Below are 18,585 nucleotides of genomic sequence, written 5' to 3'. Positions count from 1 at the left end.
GTCTGCTGATTTCCAGCTTAAAAATGTTGCATAGTGTAGCTTTGTCCACTCATTTCCATACGACATAATGTTTATTAGACAACTCTTTAAAAAGTAGTAGTAATAGTAATAATAAGAATAATTCTATCCTGCCCATCTTACTGAGTTGCCCCAGCCACACTGGGCAGCTTCCAACATAGAATAAAAACACAATTATACATAAATACAGAACCAATTTTTTTTTGTATTAATAGCAAAATTGCCATATCCTCAAAGTATCCTTAAGAAATAAACAAAATAGAAACTTCTTTCCAGTAGCACCTTAGAGACCAACTGAGTTTGTTCTTGGTATGAGCTTTCGTGTGCATGCACACTTCTTCGTGTGCATGCACACGAAAGCTCATACCAAGAACAAACTCAGTTGGTCTCTAAGGTGCTACTGGAAAGATTTTCTATTTTGTTTCGACTATGGCAGACCAACACGGCTACCCACTGTAGTTAAGAAATAAAAGTAGGGTCACACTTCTAACTTCTAACATGTCTCATGTCCCTGCTTAAATGCCCTTAAAACAAACAAACCCCCAAAACCCAGTTGTAACCTTCTGGCATAAACTGGGAATTGCTCTACCCACTTGAATATTTTGGTTACCCCCCTTTTAAACTCTCCCCGCCCACCCCTAGTTCTACATATGTTTTGAGAAGGGCATGCCCAGAACAATACAGTGGTACCTTGGTTCTCAATCTATTCCAGAAGTCCGTTCCAAAACCAAAGTGTTCCAAAACTAAGGCACACTTTCCATAGAAAGTAATGCAAAACGGATTAATCTGTTCCAGACTTTTAAAAACAACCCTGAAACAGCAATTTAACATGAATTTTACTATCTAACGAGACTATTGGTCCATAAAATGAAAGCAATAATCAATGTACTGTTGTTGTTGTTGTTTAGTCGTTTAGTTATGTCCGACTATTTGTGACCCCATGGACCAGAGAGCACACCAGGCACTCCTGTCTTCCACTGCCTCCCACAGTTTGGTCAGACTCACATTGGTAGCTTCGAGAACACTGTCCAACCATCTCATCCTCTGTCGTCCCTTCTCCTTGTGCACTCAATCTTTCCCAACATCAGGGTCTTTTCCAGGGAGTCTTCTCTTCTCATGAGGTGGCCAAGTATGGAGCCTCAGTTTCAGGATCTGTCCTTCCAGTGAGCACTCAGGGCTGTACTGTACTGTACTATAAAATAAATAAGACAGTATTGTAGATGATAATTTTTTTTTTAATTCCCCTTCCTGCACTGATGATAGTCATGTTTAGATGGGGGACTTTTATCCATTTCCACAGTCACACAATCTACCAATCCGTAGCTGAATTGGGTTCCACACAGTCATATAAACAAATTAACCGAAAAAGCCTCAAAAACAAAAACGCAAAATAAATAGCAAAAACAAAAGCGCCAAGCTTAATCCGCTCCGGAAGTCCGTTTGACTTCCAAAATGTTTGAAAACCAAGGCGCAGCTTTTGTTTGGTGTAGACGCCCTGGAAACAATAGCCGACAGCTGCATCAGACATTCGGCTTCCGACAAACATTAGAAAACCGGAACACACACTTCTGGGTTTTCGGCATTTGGGAACCAAGACATTTGAAAACCAAGGTACCACCATACACAGTACTATACTTCAAAGCATGGGCACACCATATATTTGTATTTTAATTATGTGATCCTAGAAGTTTTATTTTTGATTCCTTCCCTAACAATAGCTATCATGGGATTTACTTTTTTCACAGCTGCAGCATCCTGGTCACTTGTTTTCATTGAGCTATCCACCACAACCTCGAGTTATTTGTTGGTCAGTCAGTGCCAGCTCAGACTCCATAAATTGCCTTGTAAAGTTAGGATTTTTTTTTTTTACCATGAAATGTTATCACTTTGCTGTTACTTACATGGAACCACACTTTTCTTATTTATTTAACAAGTTTTATATACTGTTTAAACAACAAAAACCTCTTATGTTTTAAAGTTTTACATAAAACAATACAAAAATTCATTAAAACACCAATAAAAACAATATGCAAAGTAAAATTTATCAAAATATAAGTAAAAATCTGCAGTTTTACAACAAACAGATGTAATAAATTATTTGTCTAGTAGGTTTACCTAAGCAAAAAAGTTTTTAGCACTTACCAGAAACTACAGTGAGGCTTTTCATCATTAGATGGCACTTGTGAAAGTGCCAGCTTTGCAGATCGAAGCATTTGAGTGGGTAAGATAATTTCACCTTTTTATTGCCTATTCAGCTAATTAGGAGAGCTCCTTTTGGAGTTTTTTTTGTTGCTTTTTTTAACCATTCTGAATAACTTGGTGTCATCAGCAAACTCTACCATGCTTATGCCTAGCTCCAGATAATTAATGAATAATTTAAAAAGTTCTTGTTCCAATACAGTTCCTTACTTCCCTCATTGTGAAAACCATCCATTTGTGCTCTGACCTCTATCCACTAGCTTCTAAGTTTACTTTGGTGAAGGATTAGTCAAACACTTTTTGAAAGCAGAAGGATAAAATGTGCTTGTTGCCACTGTCAAGGAACTCTGAACGGAATAGTGAGGCAGACTTATTCTGCAGAAAGCACGTGAGTTTTTCCCAGCAAAACTTGTTCTTCTTGGTGCTTGGTAGTTTTATCTTTAACAATATTTCAGTGTATTTAGAATATACTAGAAGCTAACAAGTGTGTAATTTTTTGGCACCCCCACATCCTTTTTTAAAAAGCTATTATACTGGGCATTTTCCTGTTCTCAAGTATGGAGACTGATTTTATTTCAATTTCACATTTGTGTTTTTTAAAGAACTCTTGGATGAGATACCATTAGAATCCAGTGTTCTGCTAATTTTAAGTTGTCAAGGCTTAAAAAACTAGCAATACAATTTTAAATTATCTTCTAATCTAAAGGCACTAAATGTAAGGAATGCAGGACAGATATGATATGATCACAGTTGCTTAGAGCAGTAAGTAACTATGCTATTCCGTTATGAACAATTTAGTGACAAAGCAACATAACTGGAGGCCCATAAAGGAGGAAATAGCGGAAACTGAGCTTTGTGACCACCAGGGACCATTGAGGCAAAACCACCACAGGACAAATAAAATCACAATTAGCACATCAATCTCAAACTCAGTATTCAAAATTTGAAGATGATGATGACCCGCTTCCTTGGTCTGAACTTGTCAATGCAAAAGAAACTGAGGACATTCATATTGTGCCCTTCATACCCTCATATTGTACCCTTCATACACTCCCCACCAGTCTTCCCAGCAGGCCATATTCAGGATTTCTTCAGGTCAGAGAAAAAAGTACTATGATGCAAAGGGGTAAGAGATACATTATGTTTACTCTTAAGTGTCTGCTACTGAATCATGGGTGTAGAACAGCAGAGGAACACATTTAAATCTCTTTGGAACAACACGTAATTGTTCATCATTAGTGATTCATTCTCATCTTGTGGGTATAAATTTTGTAGGTATATTTTATTCAAGCTGGCTCATGTTGAAGAGGCAGCTTATGTTCAGTCATATCTGATGGGATGCAGCTGTAAGGTCCAGTGTAATCATAGTAGCTAGATGTCCTTGATCTAAAGTCTTCAGCAGATTAGCCATGCCCATAGAAAGGCTGAGGTTACAGAATTAAGAAATTTTGGGATAGTAGTTTAGTGCACCTGGAATACAGCTTGGAGGCGCCTATAATTAAGGGGCTAAAAGAGGTCAGATTTGTGTACTAGTTATTGCCATGACTATGTGCTAGTTAGGGCTGCAGTAGCTGCTGTTCCTTCTGAGGTGGTGATTCAGAAGTGGGAGAAAATTTGGTAAGGCTCATGCAGTGACCGCTTCCCATGGGTGTCCTCCTTGTACCTGTGGAAGAGCTAAATATACATGCCACCTATGGCAAATTATGTGGCTCCACTTGGGTCTTAGACCAACTTACCTGGGAGTAAGTCCCACCAAACTCAATGACACTTTCTTCTGAGCAGACATGCATAGGATCACACTTAATTGTATTTTAGATTTTTTTATAAAAAAATTATTACCACTCTCACACAGAATAAAAAGTATGGGGGGATTATACATATCTATCTATACATTGCTTTGTTTATAAATATGGAGCTTATTATAAACATGTCAGTTAAGAGCAGTCCCAATTCAAGGTAGGCCATAGTTGGTACAGCTAGGGCTGGACCTCAGGACGGAAGTGTAGGCCAGGGGGAGATGATGAAGGATAATGTGTACAGAAACAAACCACATTTTATTCTCATGGTCATGATAAGTCCTGAGTTCTAAATCCAAAACTACTTATGCTCAGTGTATTATTATTTTATGAAACTATTTCTAATAAACAGTTAAGGATGGGTAATAAATATGATGATGATGATGATTTGCTCTAACATAAAAATAAAATAAAAAGCAGTTTTAAACCACAGAATGGCAGTGGGGCAGAAGAAATGCTAATACTGTAGTAGGCATCATGACTGAAGTAACATATATGAGTGTATATGCCCCCCTCCCAATAAGACCACTAAGTTCAGGGTCTAAAATTACCTAGCTACACCACTGGCACAGTTCCTTCCTGAAACAGACCATTCCTTTGAAAAAAAAAGTTTTCCATGCTTTATTAAGTTTCATACATAACAAAACAAACTTATATAAACAAAAAACGATATTGTGTAAGCGATCTTATGTAAATATACGAATAAAATTGATTCAGTCTTATAAAACCTATTTTGTTCAACGCTCTTACTAATGTGTAATAGACTTCCCATCAACTCCCGGTGCATTTAAATTTCTAATATCAAATGTACATATGATTATTACAATCATCTTTCATATTTTCTAATATATTCTTACAACGTATCATACAATTTCCCCTTATTTCTTTGTTATTATTTTACACATCATTATTATTTTTATATCATAAATTAGATTCCAAAACTCTTTGATTTTCCTGCATGTCCACCACATGTGGTACATATTTCCTTCACTTTCCCTACATTCCTTAAATTGGGGCTTACACCCTCTCTGCGTTCCCTTCCATTCCCTCTTCTCCAAGCCTAAAAAGCCTTTATAGTTTGTGTACATCCAATCAATATTATATGGACTAGAGAAAATGATTATAACCACAATCCTATAACTCTCACCAGGAAGCAAATACAGTACCAAGGAAATCAGTGGGTTTACAGTGGTACCTCGGGTTACATACGCTTCAGGTTACATACTCCGCTAACCCAGAAATAACGCTTCAGGTTAAGAACTTTGCTTCAGGATAAGAACAGAAATCATGCTCTGGCGGCGCAGTGGCAGCGGGAGGTCCCATTAGCTAAAGTGGTGCTTCAGGTTAAGAACAGTTTCAGGTTAAGAACAGACCTCTGGAATGAATTAAGTACGTAACCAAAGGTACCACTGTACTCAGAACTGAGTAGACATGTAGAGAATTGTGCTGCATGGAGGCAGTCTTGATTGTGGTGCATACTTAGCTGGAGTAAGCCTCACTGAATACAATAAAACTTACTTTGTGGAAAAATGCATAAGATTGTGCTGTAAATTCAGACTTCCGCTTGTTCTGTGTTTATTTAACAGTAACCTTAATAATTTTTAAAAATAATATGAACTCCTAATTTATTTTCATTGAATTATATTTTTAGTTTTTATCCCCATCACTATATCATATATTTTATAATACGTATTTCACAATGTTTATTAAGGTTTTGTGCAAGTCTTAATTGCTTGATAGACTCAAACTTTATATTACGAAAAGGGCTAATTTTTGTCTAAATCTTTGTTAAACATATGGATTTCGAAGCAAAAAAGTAATTTAGTTTCTTCCCCTCCCCCTTTTCATCTAGTTTATAGACCTTCTGCTGGGTGTAGTTAGAGCACATGAAAGTGTGAAGGATGGTAGAGAACGAGACAAGCAGCTTTGACATAGGTAACATGTCTCAAAGAAAAAAAAAGCAAAGTAATGAACATTTCCTATTGAATTTGTGGTGCAGATATATTAAAAGAGTAAAGATGACTAGGATCTCTTAGTTTTAAACTATGGATAATTTTTTTTCTGTGAAACCAGAATTATATAGCGTAAAGTAAGTTAGACACTGACTGTATCAGAATATTGCAGTAAACCTGCTGTTCCCCTAGCTCAAATAGGAGCAACAAACCATAGTCCCTGAATTAGAGTTATGTCTGAAGTAGCAACTGTGGTTTGATTTGCTTCACATGAATTACAATCTAAAACCAAAATTTGTTTTTGGCTTTCAGAACATGACTTGTTCAAGAAAAATAAAACACAATCTTTGGGTTGGATGATAATAATAGTAATAATAATAATAATAATAATAATAATAATAATAATAATAATATTTATACCCCGTCCATCTGGCTGAGTTTCCTTAGCCACTCTGGGCGGCTCCCAATTGAGTGTTAAAAACAATACAGCATTAAATATTAAAACTTCCCTAAACAGGGCTGCCTTCAGATGTCTTTTAAAAATAGGATAGCTGCTTATTTTCTTGACATCTGATGGGAGGGCATTCCACAGGGCGGGCGCCACTACCAAGAAGGCCCTCTGCCTGATTCCTTGTAACCTCACTTCTCGCAATGAGGGAACCGCCAGAAGGCCCTCGGCGTTGAATCTCAGTGTCCGGGCTGAACGATGGGGGTGGAGACGCTCCTTCAGGTATACAGGTCCGAGGCCGTTTAGGGCTTTAAAGGTCAGCATCAACACTTTGAATTGTGCTCAGAAATGTACTGGGAGCCAATGCAGATCTCTCAGGACCGGTGTTATATGTTCTCGTGGATGTAATGCTAAGCCAGGGATAATGGTTTATTGCTTTTGTTTGTACTAGAGCAGGATCAGATTTGGAATGATCTGTGTCTTATGTGCAAAGAGGACCAATGTGTGTATAACTATAATATAAAAATTCTGTTTTTGGAAATATAATGAATAATTACAATATTTAGTGCTTCAGCAAATTTTGAGGGCAGTGTTTTTGAAAGCGTTGAGCTTCACAAAGCTCAATATAATATAAAAGTTCAACAGTGGAAAAAAACTTGCTCCTTTCTTGAATGTTAAGGAATATGGCAGAGACACTTTAATAATAATAATAATTATTTTTTATTTAGTACAGTAGTACCTTGTTGTCAAATTTAATTCATTCTAGGAGTCCATTTGACTCCCAAGATGGTTTGAAAACCAAGGTGCTGCTTCTGATTGGCTGCAGGAGCTTCCTGCACTCAATCAGAAGCTGCGTCGGACGTTCGGCTTCCAAAAAACGTTTGCAAACTGGAACACTCACTTCCTGGTTTGTGGCATTTGGGAGCTGATTTGTTTGACAACTAAGTCGTTTGACAACAGGAGTCTTCTGAAATCAGTGGGTAATGTGGTTACTTCTCACACTAGCACAAGTATTGTGTTGATGTAGGTGTAATCATATAATTAAACTGTCCCATGTGGTTCCTAGAAATAGACACTACTGGTGTGCCATGTGATTCTTCTATGCAGAACCTTTCTCACATTTCAGTGGTTGGTTACATATAAATTGGCCCTGAGTTATGAATGAGGCTGAATGTAATCTAGAATGCATCAGACGAATACGTTAGAGATGTTGAATAATGTAGAGCATAACTGATCCTGCTCAGTGCAGGTATTCCATTCCCCAGGGTTCTTTGGTTAAACAGTAGCAATTAAATGTTTCTTTAAATATTTTCATTGTCTTGTAGTCACAGTTTATTTGTTTAGCTAGAGATGTAGGTTGGACATAATCAATAATCTGTCATTAAGTTATTTTACTTAATTTATGTGACGCAGTTATGTGCATTTGCATCTCACTAAAATAAATACAATAAATTCAAGTAATTGCATCAGCTTGCTGATTTCTAGAGAGATAATTTACTCTTTATTGTAACCCATTGTTCATAAATAAGGATAATAATAACAAAAAAGGACAAATCTTATATTTAGAAATGATGAGCTATTAGATGAGCTTGTTGCATGGGTCAGTGCTCATTACTTTTATAAATCAAAAATTATGTTTATCTTCATAAAACAGGAAAGTATGATCCATCTTAAATGAAGCACTTTGAAGGCCTGTTCGTTTCATTTGGAGTTAAGCACTTGCTCAGTTCCCTCCCTTTGAAATTAATAGGATTTAAATATGTTGAGCTGTATCTGGATTCTACCCAATATTTGAGTAAGAAATCAAAGTTACTATCTGTGGTACTTATTTAGTGGGAACAGAACATTCAAAGTGTAGGTTTTGCACTTTGTAATCTAGTTGACCTATAGTGCCATCTAATGGCTAATTTATGAAATACATTAAAAATTTCCCCATGAAAACCATGGTCTAATGAATACTACCCTGTTTCTCCTAAAATAAGACATGGCCATAAAATAAGCCATAGCAGGATTTCTATGCATTTGTGAAATATAAGCCGTTCCCCAAAAATAAGCCATACCGCGAAAATAAGCCATAGTGACGTGGCACCTCCCATTAAAACAGCCTGGAGAGGCGTGGCTATGCAGCGTACCGATGCGACGCGGTTTAAATAAGACATCCCCTGAAAATAAGCCATACTGTGTTTTGTTGAGCGAAAAAAAATATAAGACGGTGTCTTATTTTAGGAGAAACACGGTATGCAAAAGAATACTCTATGAATTGTTTTTGGCCATTGAGATCAGTGGACTTCAAACCATTGAGATCAGTGGACTTAAGTTAGTAAAGACAAGCTTATTTCTGTTGATTCTGGGATAGTTTTTTTAAACTAAGCAGTATTAATTGACAATAATCTGAAGCTGCCAATAATTATTAAAAACTTTGTTTTTTTATATGGGGCAGTGGATGTCACTACTAATGTGAACTACTAAACTATGGTTGTCATAAAGAAGATCTCCCTGCCATGTTTTTGAACATGTATTTTTAGACATGTGTTTTTAAACATGTGTTTTAAACGTATAAGCCCAGATTACCCATGGGTTCAGAAGACTGCAGAAATTGCAGTAGTCACATACTTCATCTCTCACAAGTCAAGGTGTGGGCTGATATACAGTGTGTCAGCAAGCCAGCATACTAGGATAGCTGGGCATATGTGCCTTCACCTGCTGTCACCACTGTCTTGGTCAGGTAAGGACTTGATAAAAAGAAGAGAAGGAAGTTGAAGTGGGGAGTTGATGGGGAGGGTTCTTTGGGGACCAAAGAGGGCTGACTGGAAGGAGGAATATTTTCTGAGCCTTGGTTTATTTCTGAATCAATTAAGGCAGTGGCCCACTTGTACATCTCTGCTGTGGACTTCTGTTTTTCTGATTGCTGTGAGCAAGTAACATAATCTTCTAAGAATATGCCTCTTCCACTGAAACAGACTGCTTTCTTGTGCCATAGTTTTAGTGATATCTGTGCTACCCTTTAACACTGGGGCTGGTCTCTGGGATAACATTATGGCAGATAATGATTCTGTCTCTGTCTTAAATGGACACTGGCCTATTAAGCCAAGAAAGCAAATAAAGAGCTACACATATTGTCAATAGTGACTTTGGTTTTTTTGTTGTGGCATGTATCCAGTGGGTAAATGGAGCAAGGATTGGTTAAATACCCTTTGATTAATGATGATCTTTAGAAGCAGCTAAAATAAGAACTTTTTAGTACTCCTTTGTTATATGCCTATTTTAAACTTTTTAAATTCTATACTATTGTGAAAGAAATGAAGTGATTCAGTTATAGTGAATTAATTATTTTATAAATTAAATACCAATACTGTATTTGATACCTTAACACTGTAAAAATAGCATAACTTTTAATACTAAGCAGTTTTCAACTAAATAATTCCACAAGCGGAATGAGTTCCATTTGTGCAAAGAGACTTAACTTCTCCTTACATACCATGCCATCCCCAAATCTGCTCTCGAGTGCTGGGGTAACCCCCAAAACAGATTTAGGGAACACATAGGTGAGAAGAGAGAGGGTGAATATTCCCTTGTGCAAAGAGAAATCCTTGCTGTCATGGAACATTCCCCTTAGTGCTACTTTGAATACAAACCATTGAATTGTGTTTTTAAAATAAGAGTATGTTCATTGACCATCATGGGGTTTCAGATCAAGTACCAGTTTGGCTTGTACACAAGGCAGATACTATTGCATTGACCACATTAATAATTAAACTGTCTTGACATGCAGTAAGATAAATATATAGTTTCATTCACTATTGCAGCAATTGAACAGTCAACACTTTATGTAAGTAAAAAAGAAGTTTATAAATGCTATTTTAAAGCAATTATCCTTTCTTAAAATTAAAGGTATTTGTTTTGGTTTAATGCTTGTGATACTGTTACTCTTCAAAAATACTTTCCCAGTATGTTTGAAATTGCTTTTGGAAAGAGATAAAAACAAATTTAAATATACAACATATGTTGATTTTTGTGGCATAGAAAACTAAAGACCTAATATAATGAAATTTAATTTATGGCAAGTTGCCAAATACTAATTTTGTTAGCATAATTTATAACCTTTGAATTCATTGCTAGTATTGACAGTGCATTATGATATTAATTTCAGTGAATTTCTTTCACCTGTTATTCTGTGAATGAAATTTAATAATGTTCCTTGAATTACTTTAGTTCATTAGATAGAACTTACATTTTTTCATCATTGTACATCTGCTATGTTGAATAAAACTGTTCAACCTCATAAAAACAGTTCTAAGATAGTCTTTACGAAATCGGTTGTATTTTGAAAGTTGTAATACTTTTCAAGAAGCAATTAATACTATTGTGGGTCATTAATTAGGTATAACTTTAGCAATATTTTTAATGGAGTGCATCCTCTGCATAATTGTATTAAATTCCTTATATTTAATTTTATGATAATTACTATTATTTTCTGTCTATAAAATAATTGTGCTTAGTAATTCATTTAAGAGAATTAAATGCTTAATGTTAAACAGTGTAATGCAAACAGCACAGTATACTGTACTGCACATAATCCCTCATGGGGTTATAGAAATACTGGTTACAGGTTTAAGAAAACTATCAGAATAGTCACGTCTTTTTCACATGTGATAAACTCAGACTGCTTATAGTCCTAAAGATGGGTTCATGTATGCAAATTGATACAAGATAGATAATTCCAAATACTTGCATTTGGTGTTAAAGTAGATGAATAATTAATTAGTCTAGCTGAAGCTAAAGTAACATTCTTTCGTAAGGTATTAATTGCTGTATTCTCTTAACCTCAGAAAATGACCTTAGATCTGTAATTGATATTATCACATTAAACACTAAACTTAACATTAAGCTAATAAGCAAACCAGCTATACTCTATGGCTGAAAAAAGTGTTATCCTATTGGGACAGTGCCCTTGCAGAAGAACTATACAGGCAGGAGTAACTTCTGCAATAAAATAGGGCTAGTCACAAATTCAAGAATATGTAGTTAATCACTTACCTTTTTACTTTTACTTTTTAAAAACCCTAATAACTATTTTATGCATTTGGGTTCTAATAGACTCCAAAGATTATGAAATATGTACCCTTTTACAATAAAAGGGTTTGAATTCAATTGTTCTGTGATCTTTCAGTGCTGTTCACATGATGATGCTGTTGTTTTAATTGATTGTTTCTGTGCTATGGCATTATATAGTCAAAGTAAATGGGGGCAAATGAAACACTGCATGCTTGAAGGCATTGGCCACAACTTGATAAAAAAGCCTATTGAAACAGCAAGTAGTTTTCATAAATTAGATGCAGCACTTAAAGCAAGGCATTGTTAACAATTTAGAGATGAAAACAGGGCTGCATGCCACTGGTGGACATAGCTCAAGTGAATGAGGAAGTCACTCAAGTTGGTGTGGCCACCCCAGATTCACAGTCTCTTGCAGTCACAGACATGCAGACATACAAAAATGCATGTAGATCCCTCTATAGTGGTTGCTCTGTACTACAAGCACTAATCCTTAATGAAACGCTGTAGTCAGCAGTGGAAGTCATCTATAGTGAGAATGTTTTCTTTTTGTATTTAAAATAGGAAGGTCTCTGTTAGAAACCTTCTATCTTTTTTACTTTCCCCTCCTTCACTTTCTTTGCTCTCCTTTCTCTCTTCTTCTTACTCAACTTCTATCTTTTATTTTCACTCTTTCTTACTCTCGGGTGATAATTTGTTACTTTCTGTACTCAATTTATTTGTTCTATTACCTGAATTGAATTTAATCTAGAAGTTAAATATTATATGTATCAGGAATGTAATATGTATTTTATCTAGTGTATGTACCTTTGATATGTCATAAAAACTAAAAAAAAAAACTTCATACAATAACATTAGAATTGTGTGTCTACTCTAGACCCTTGGAAGACTAAATGTTAGAACTTTAGAGGGTGTTGGATGGCCCCTAGTCAATCTGGAGGCAAGCAAAGAGAACAAGAAGCTGGAGTGAGAAAGCAGTGGCTTCAAAACAAGGTCCAGATTACTGACAGGTGTGGGATCCAATCAACACATTAAACATGCACTGGCTGTCAATTTGTTACCTGACCAAGTCAAAGATTTTACGATATATCTGTAGTGGACATGAGAAAGCATGTGTTGAATTCATTCACAATGACAGGTTCCACATAGATCTCCATGTGTGGTAACTGTTTATTTGCAGCAAAAAACATAAACAAAAACAAAAAACATTCCTGGTTATAATCCAAAAGGATGAGATTTTAAACTTTGATTTAAACATTATGTTCATTAATGGGTCACATTGCTTTTATGAAATATAAAAGTAAACACAATTCATAAAAGTAGACATAAAATTGCTGTCGTATTCAGCCAAAGCCTCATAGATTTCACAATTGGCAGGATGGGGATATATATACACATTGGTCTTGACAGTAGATCTGTGATTGATGACTTGATTGAAAGTAGGCTGAAAAATTATATTGTAATGAAAATGATGGCGATTAATATTTATTTATTAAGGGTTTTTATTTTATTCTTTTAAAATATAAGGCAAATATATAAACAATATGATAATATAATGAATGTTAGTAAATAACTTAAAGAGCAAATAAAATGAAACAAGGTAAAAGAGTTAAATAAAAGCATTCAAAGCACCAGCAGTTGAAATCTATTCCATGAACTCTGTTGAGCCTGAAATAAAACCATCTTGGTCTGATGCCTAAAAAACTAACAAAAAAGAAGCAAAGCAACTTCCCTGGGTATGGAGTTCCACAGACTTGTTACCACCACTGAAAAGGCAGTGTGCCCATGTAACCACTTGACTGAAGGGGAATATGAAACAAGGCCTCTTGTTTCATCTTCCCCCTATTATGTACTTGCATGGAAGTTTGGGTCTGGGTGTGATTTACTAACCATCTAGTTTAATGAAATGTGTTGGCTTTCCAGGCTGGTCATTGTTTGTGTTTTTTCTAGTATCTCCTGAGGCTGTTGGATTTCTGTCAGCAGTTGGACTGTTTATTATCCTGTTGTTGATTCTTTTTCTATATATTAACAAGAAGATGTGTTTTGAGAATGTTGGAGGTTTCCCAGACCTCAATTCACGATACAATGCCAGAAAAAATTCACAGGACAAACTTTGTAAGTATCAAATTCTATGGTCTATGGCTTTGAAAGTCAGCAAACCCCTGGTGTAATATCATATTAATAATGTTATATAGGCATAAAAGTTTGACTTGAATAAAATAAATATCTTATATAGTCCAAAATACTTTTACTAATCCATCTGTAGTGCTTAGTCAGAATTTAATGGTTTTGGGCTCTGTTGAATCTTGTGTAAGGGGTTGACATTTTAGATAGTGGAAAGAAACAAATGGTTTTATATTTCCCAAATATGCTTAATAAGAATAATTAGATCACAGCTTTTATATACCAGGAAACCATATTTTCTCAATTATGAGGGACAAAATCTTAGATATTTCTGAATCTCAAAAGTGGTAGGACGAACCTCTTTTATTTGCCGTGTATCATTCATTAAAAGTTAAAGGGGAGACACACAATAATCATATTTGAACTGAATTATATTCCATGACCACAGTTCAACATAGAGTTTAGACTGCATAAACTTGTTGATTTTACTGGGGTTGTACAGACTGTTGCCCATGGGTACAGCATTATTGTGGTCTGGGTGAATACAATGTTAAGAATGTAGTCCAATGTTAAGAATTATGTTTTATGGTTTCTTAATAACTGATACAATGCAGGGTATATGCTAGTGTTTCGAAACAATGCAGTGTATCTGTCTTTATAATATATTATTTAAATATGTTTAAACTTTTTCTTACAGGTGTAGAGTAAATTCAACAATTTACATATAATATTTAAAATGTCTGGTTATGTTATACAACACAACATACAACACAACATAAAAAACAGAATTGATATTTATCAATTGATTTTGGCTTCGTGTAGTAGAAAACACTTGCTCCTATTTATTGCTTTTAAGGTAACAGAATTCAGAGAATGACTAATCTGCAGAGTCCACAATTTAAAGGATAGGGTTTAGGATACTTTAAAAAAATACAATAGCAATGCATTTGAGGAATACCTTATTCTCAAAGCAGTAGTAGCTCTTCCTCTACAATAATGTACTAACAATCAAAACATGGCATTTTTCAAAAATTTTCAACAAAATCTGAGCCTTCCTTCTATGTCTTCTCTGGTTGACACACTCAGTAATGCTGTAGATGATCTAACCAGTGCTGTTGGAGATGTCAGCTATACAGTAGCTGACTCAGTTACAGAACAGGTAACAAGTATGATCAACAGCCTTCGGACAGATGATACTGCTACCGCACAAGAAGATAAATCTGCAGTAGATAAAGAGGAAAATAAAGAGAAAGAAGACTTGAAAAATGTTACCTTTCCAAAAGATATTAGGCAGAACTCCAATACATATAGACCAGATGAGTCCCTTAATAAAGAACTAAATCAAGAATTGCATGCCGTAGTAGAGCAAAATGAGGGTCCCATCCCATAAAAAAGCAAAACAAAGATCACCAGGACTTGATTTCAAAAACACCAAAGAAGTGCACAGTTTTGCTTCCAGGAATTCAGAAAAAAATGAAGAATTGCAGAAGTTAAAGTCTAAAAAGCTCATGGGGTTCATGAAGTAAAAGAAAAGAAATGCAAACCATTTTCTGATGGCCACAGACAGTCTGTAACAAAGCAGGAAGAAAATGCACCACCTATTCTTTCAAAAGAAAGTAAAAAGGAAAAGGCTAAGCAATCAGAATGTTGTTCAAAAGAAGTGAGTAGTAAGAAGACACCAGAAAAAGGTGAGGTGTCTTATATCATACTTTATCCATGTGGCCTTTCCTGGATCTTTTACTACATACTTCTTTTCCCAACTGTTTTTTAGATTTCATTCATAATGATCTTTAAAACAGTCTCCTTGGTAGAAACTCTTTATGATATGTATATTATTTTCTCTGAAATTTGCTTCATCTAATTTTATTCACACTCCTTGAAAACTGGTTACATATTTTCTTTTCTGATTAATGCTACTAACTTTTGAATAGTGATTAATCAACCTAAAAAAATATCTTTCTGTTCCCTTAAATTTTGCTAGATCTTTCAACGGATGACACTGGATAACAAGAATATTTTGTACATGATTCTTGAATTCTATATTTATATGTGTTTGTTTACTTAGTGCATCAGGACATAGTGTGCAGAGGTTGTTTTATTATAACAAATACTGATTTTGGCTGATTTTAGCGCATCAGGACATAGTGTGCAGAGGTTTTTTTTATTATAACAAATACTATCTGGGAACTTAACATATTATAAGCTACATATAACTTTTCATGAGGAGTAATACTAAAAGAGAGAAAACTAACATACAAATCATGAAGTGGCAATGCAACAAGTCATATATATATAATATTATCAAAAATATATTTTCTCTAAAATCAGTCAATGCATAAATTATAAAATAGTCTCTGTCACACCTCTAATAATTGAAGGAAAACAAACATTTAAATCTATTGCTAGCAAAGCCATGAAGGTATCCCAAACTTTGCAGATACATGAAAACAAATGTTGACATAAATGTATCTATCCAACAGGAAGGATAAACCCCTATATCAAGTTACAGAAGAGCTTTCTGAATCCACTAAGGGTGATAGGGCAAAGAGAGAAGACAAAACAACATGAAATGCATTGGGGGGGGTGTGTGTTAATCTTCCCCATGGGCTGCAGTAAAGCATGTATATAGGAAACAACCTTGGTATATAGCATGTATATAGGAAACAAACCTTTAAAAGCCTGATTATTTCAGGCTAAAATAAATATTTCCAGGAATAGCAGAAACAAAAATAATTATGTTAATGTTAATACACTTATTGTCAAGTTTGAGCTCTTGCCTAAACTGGGTTAAAATGTGAACTATATTACCTTCTGTTTAGGGGGAAAATGTATTAACAGTTAATGTTTACCCATTATAATTTTAGCACTCTCCTTTATGGTGCCATCTGTTATCATTCCCCCCTCCTTTTTTCCAAAATAGACAACTCATACATAAATAAAGATCAGCATGGTTCATCATCTGAAAGTGAAGATGAGGCACTGGGTAAATATCACGAAGCCTTATCCAGAACACAAAAATTCAAGGCCACCAGCAGGCGATAACAGACAACAGAAAAACTATATTTGGGAAACCAGACAAAAATATAGCCCTCTGTCTGCAGAGTATGATGGGTACAGTAGTGAAGCCTCAATAGATGAAGGTATGACATTATTTACAATAGTTTTTACTTCATCTTATTTCACATTCATCAAAAAGCACTATAGGATAAAGATACAGCGGTTGCAAGATATTAACTGTAAAGGTGCCAGTAAAATCTAAAACCTTGACTGAAATAGTTAGGGATTTAGGGGAAAGACTGGATTTCTTTTATTGATCTTTTACCTTCTGAGTTCTTAGTGCTTTCCAAGCATTTCCCCTATATTCATATAGGAAACGTTTAACAAAAGCATAGATGTTTACAATTTATTGTTATGTATGGAAAAGTTTGTAAACATTTCCTGATAATAAATTGCCTTTGGTATATGGTGGTTTTAGGGTGACTAGATGAAAAAGACTGGGCTCTGCACCTTTAATAGTTATGTAAAAGAAGTGTTTTCAGTATGTGTTACTTGTCATACAAGCAACACCACCCCAAATTTACCTCTTCTATGCAGGTCTTAAAGGTGCACTTCTTTTTTTCATCTTGTCACCCTGGTTTGTACTGACTGTTTATAAATGAGATTGTTAAGAAATCACTGTTGTTGTGACCAAAGGTACATGCTCTAGCCCTATTATATTCTTACTGGGATACCAGATAAGACATCCTCTGAGACTTCTATACCAGCTGGATGATAGAAAACTCGGGTTTTGAGAACTCTGGTGATGACCTGGTTCAGTTGTGTAACTATAGCAGAATTTATTTAGAGTTTTACATATATGTGTCAGTTTATTTAAGGACCTATTCTGAGACAGAAAAAGTTAGTTGGGCAAATTCGGAAGAAATATAATCCTGATGACTTGTTGGCACATAATGTCTGTAAATCACCTTGGAAGATGATTCATAAATGTAATCATCATCATTACCATACTGTAATGTCTAAGGGAATGTCAAGAGTGTCTAAGGTACCATACCATGTGTGACGCTTATATTTTCTGTCTTAGATGACTTCTAATAAGGTAGTGGAATTCTGGTGTGTGCTCAGAGTTTGGGTCAGGAAATCATCAAGTGATTCATCATCAACAACAGACATATTATTTTGGATTGAGGACTAGTTAAAAGGGAGATAGAATCTGTCTCTGAGATAATAAAAGTAGGGCATAAGTTTATTTGAATAGTCTGTTATTTTGTCTTTCATCTGAAAGTATCAGCTTCTCAATCAATAAAGTTATACGTCCACTGTTGGATGTATTTGACTACCAGTTGCTGAGAATCACAAGTAGGGATAGTGTGGTTGTGCTCAGGTGTTTCTTCCAGGCTTCCCATAGGCATCTGGCTGGCCACTGAGAACAGGATGGATCAGATGGGTCATTGGCTGATCCAAAAGGCTTTTTCTTATATCAATTAATATTTCCTGATTCATTAGGGCATATTGTGTCAACTACTAATTATATGAAGTGTTTTCATAAGATATTTTTTGTAAATCCATATTTCCCTAACGAAGAGTCTTACCAACTTTGGCCTTGCCAAAAATTAGATGATTTTTGGGTGGTGTTAACAAAATGCTTTTTCTTTCCACCTTTGAGATAGTTCCTTCTGCTTTTTCTTAAGGTAACTTAAGTGTTTGGAGACCCTTCTTCCCTTTCTAAAGTGGCAAATAGTTTTTTCCCCTCATAGTAAAATAGTGACAAGTCTTTGGGAAATGATCAGCATCCTAGTCTTACGTTCTTATAGGTAACATACAGTCCATGTCCTCAGGCTTCCAGTCTAAAAAGCTACAATAAAAAAAATAGATTGAGATAGAAGGGGGGGGGAAGCAAACCCAGGCACTAATGTTTAATTACAAAGAGTTCAAGGAAAAAGAGGGATCCAAAGTTGCTAGTCTCTCAGCCAAGCCAATGGAGTGACTTGCTTCTTTC

General features: G+C 35.3%; 1 protein-coding gene across 1 annotated transcript in view; it reads left to right on the top strand.

Moving 5' to 3' along the window:
• The window catches only part of SYT14 (synaptotagmin 14), a 70,945-nt gene that overhangs the window by 8,894 nt on the left and 43,466 nt on the right, over positions 1-18,585 (top strand). The window contains 3 exon segments of the mRNA XM_033144841.1: positions 13,416-13,580; positions 16,510-16,604; positions 16,606-16,729. Coding sequence (XP_033000732.1) covers positions 13,416-13,580; positions 16,510-16,604; positions 16,606-16,729 — 384 coding nt within the window.

Source organism: Lacerta agilis, chromosome 3 (genome assembly GCF_009819535.1).
Source record: "Lacerta agilis isolate rLacAgi1 chromosome 3, rLacAgi1.pri, whole genome shotgun sequence".
Classification (NCBI taxonomy): Eukaryota; Metazoa; Chordata; class Lepidosauria; order Squamata; family Lacertidae; genus Lacerta; species Lacerta agilis.
Note: the sequence above shows the minus strand (reverse complement) of the source record. Positions and strands in the feature narration are given on the sequence as shown.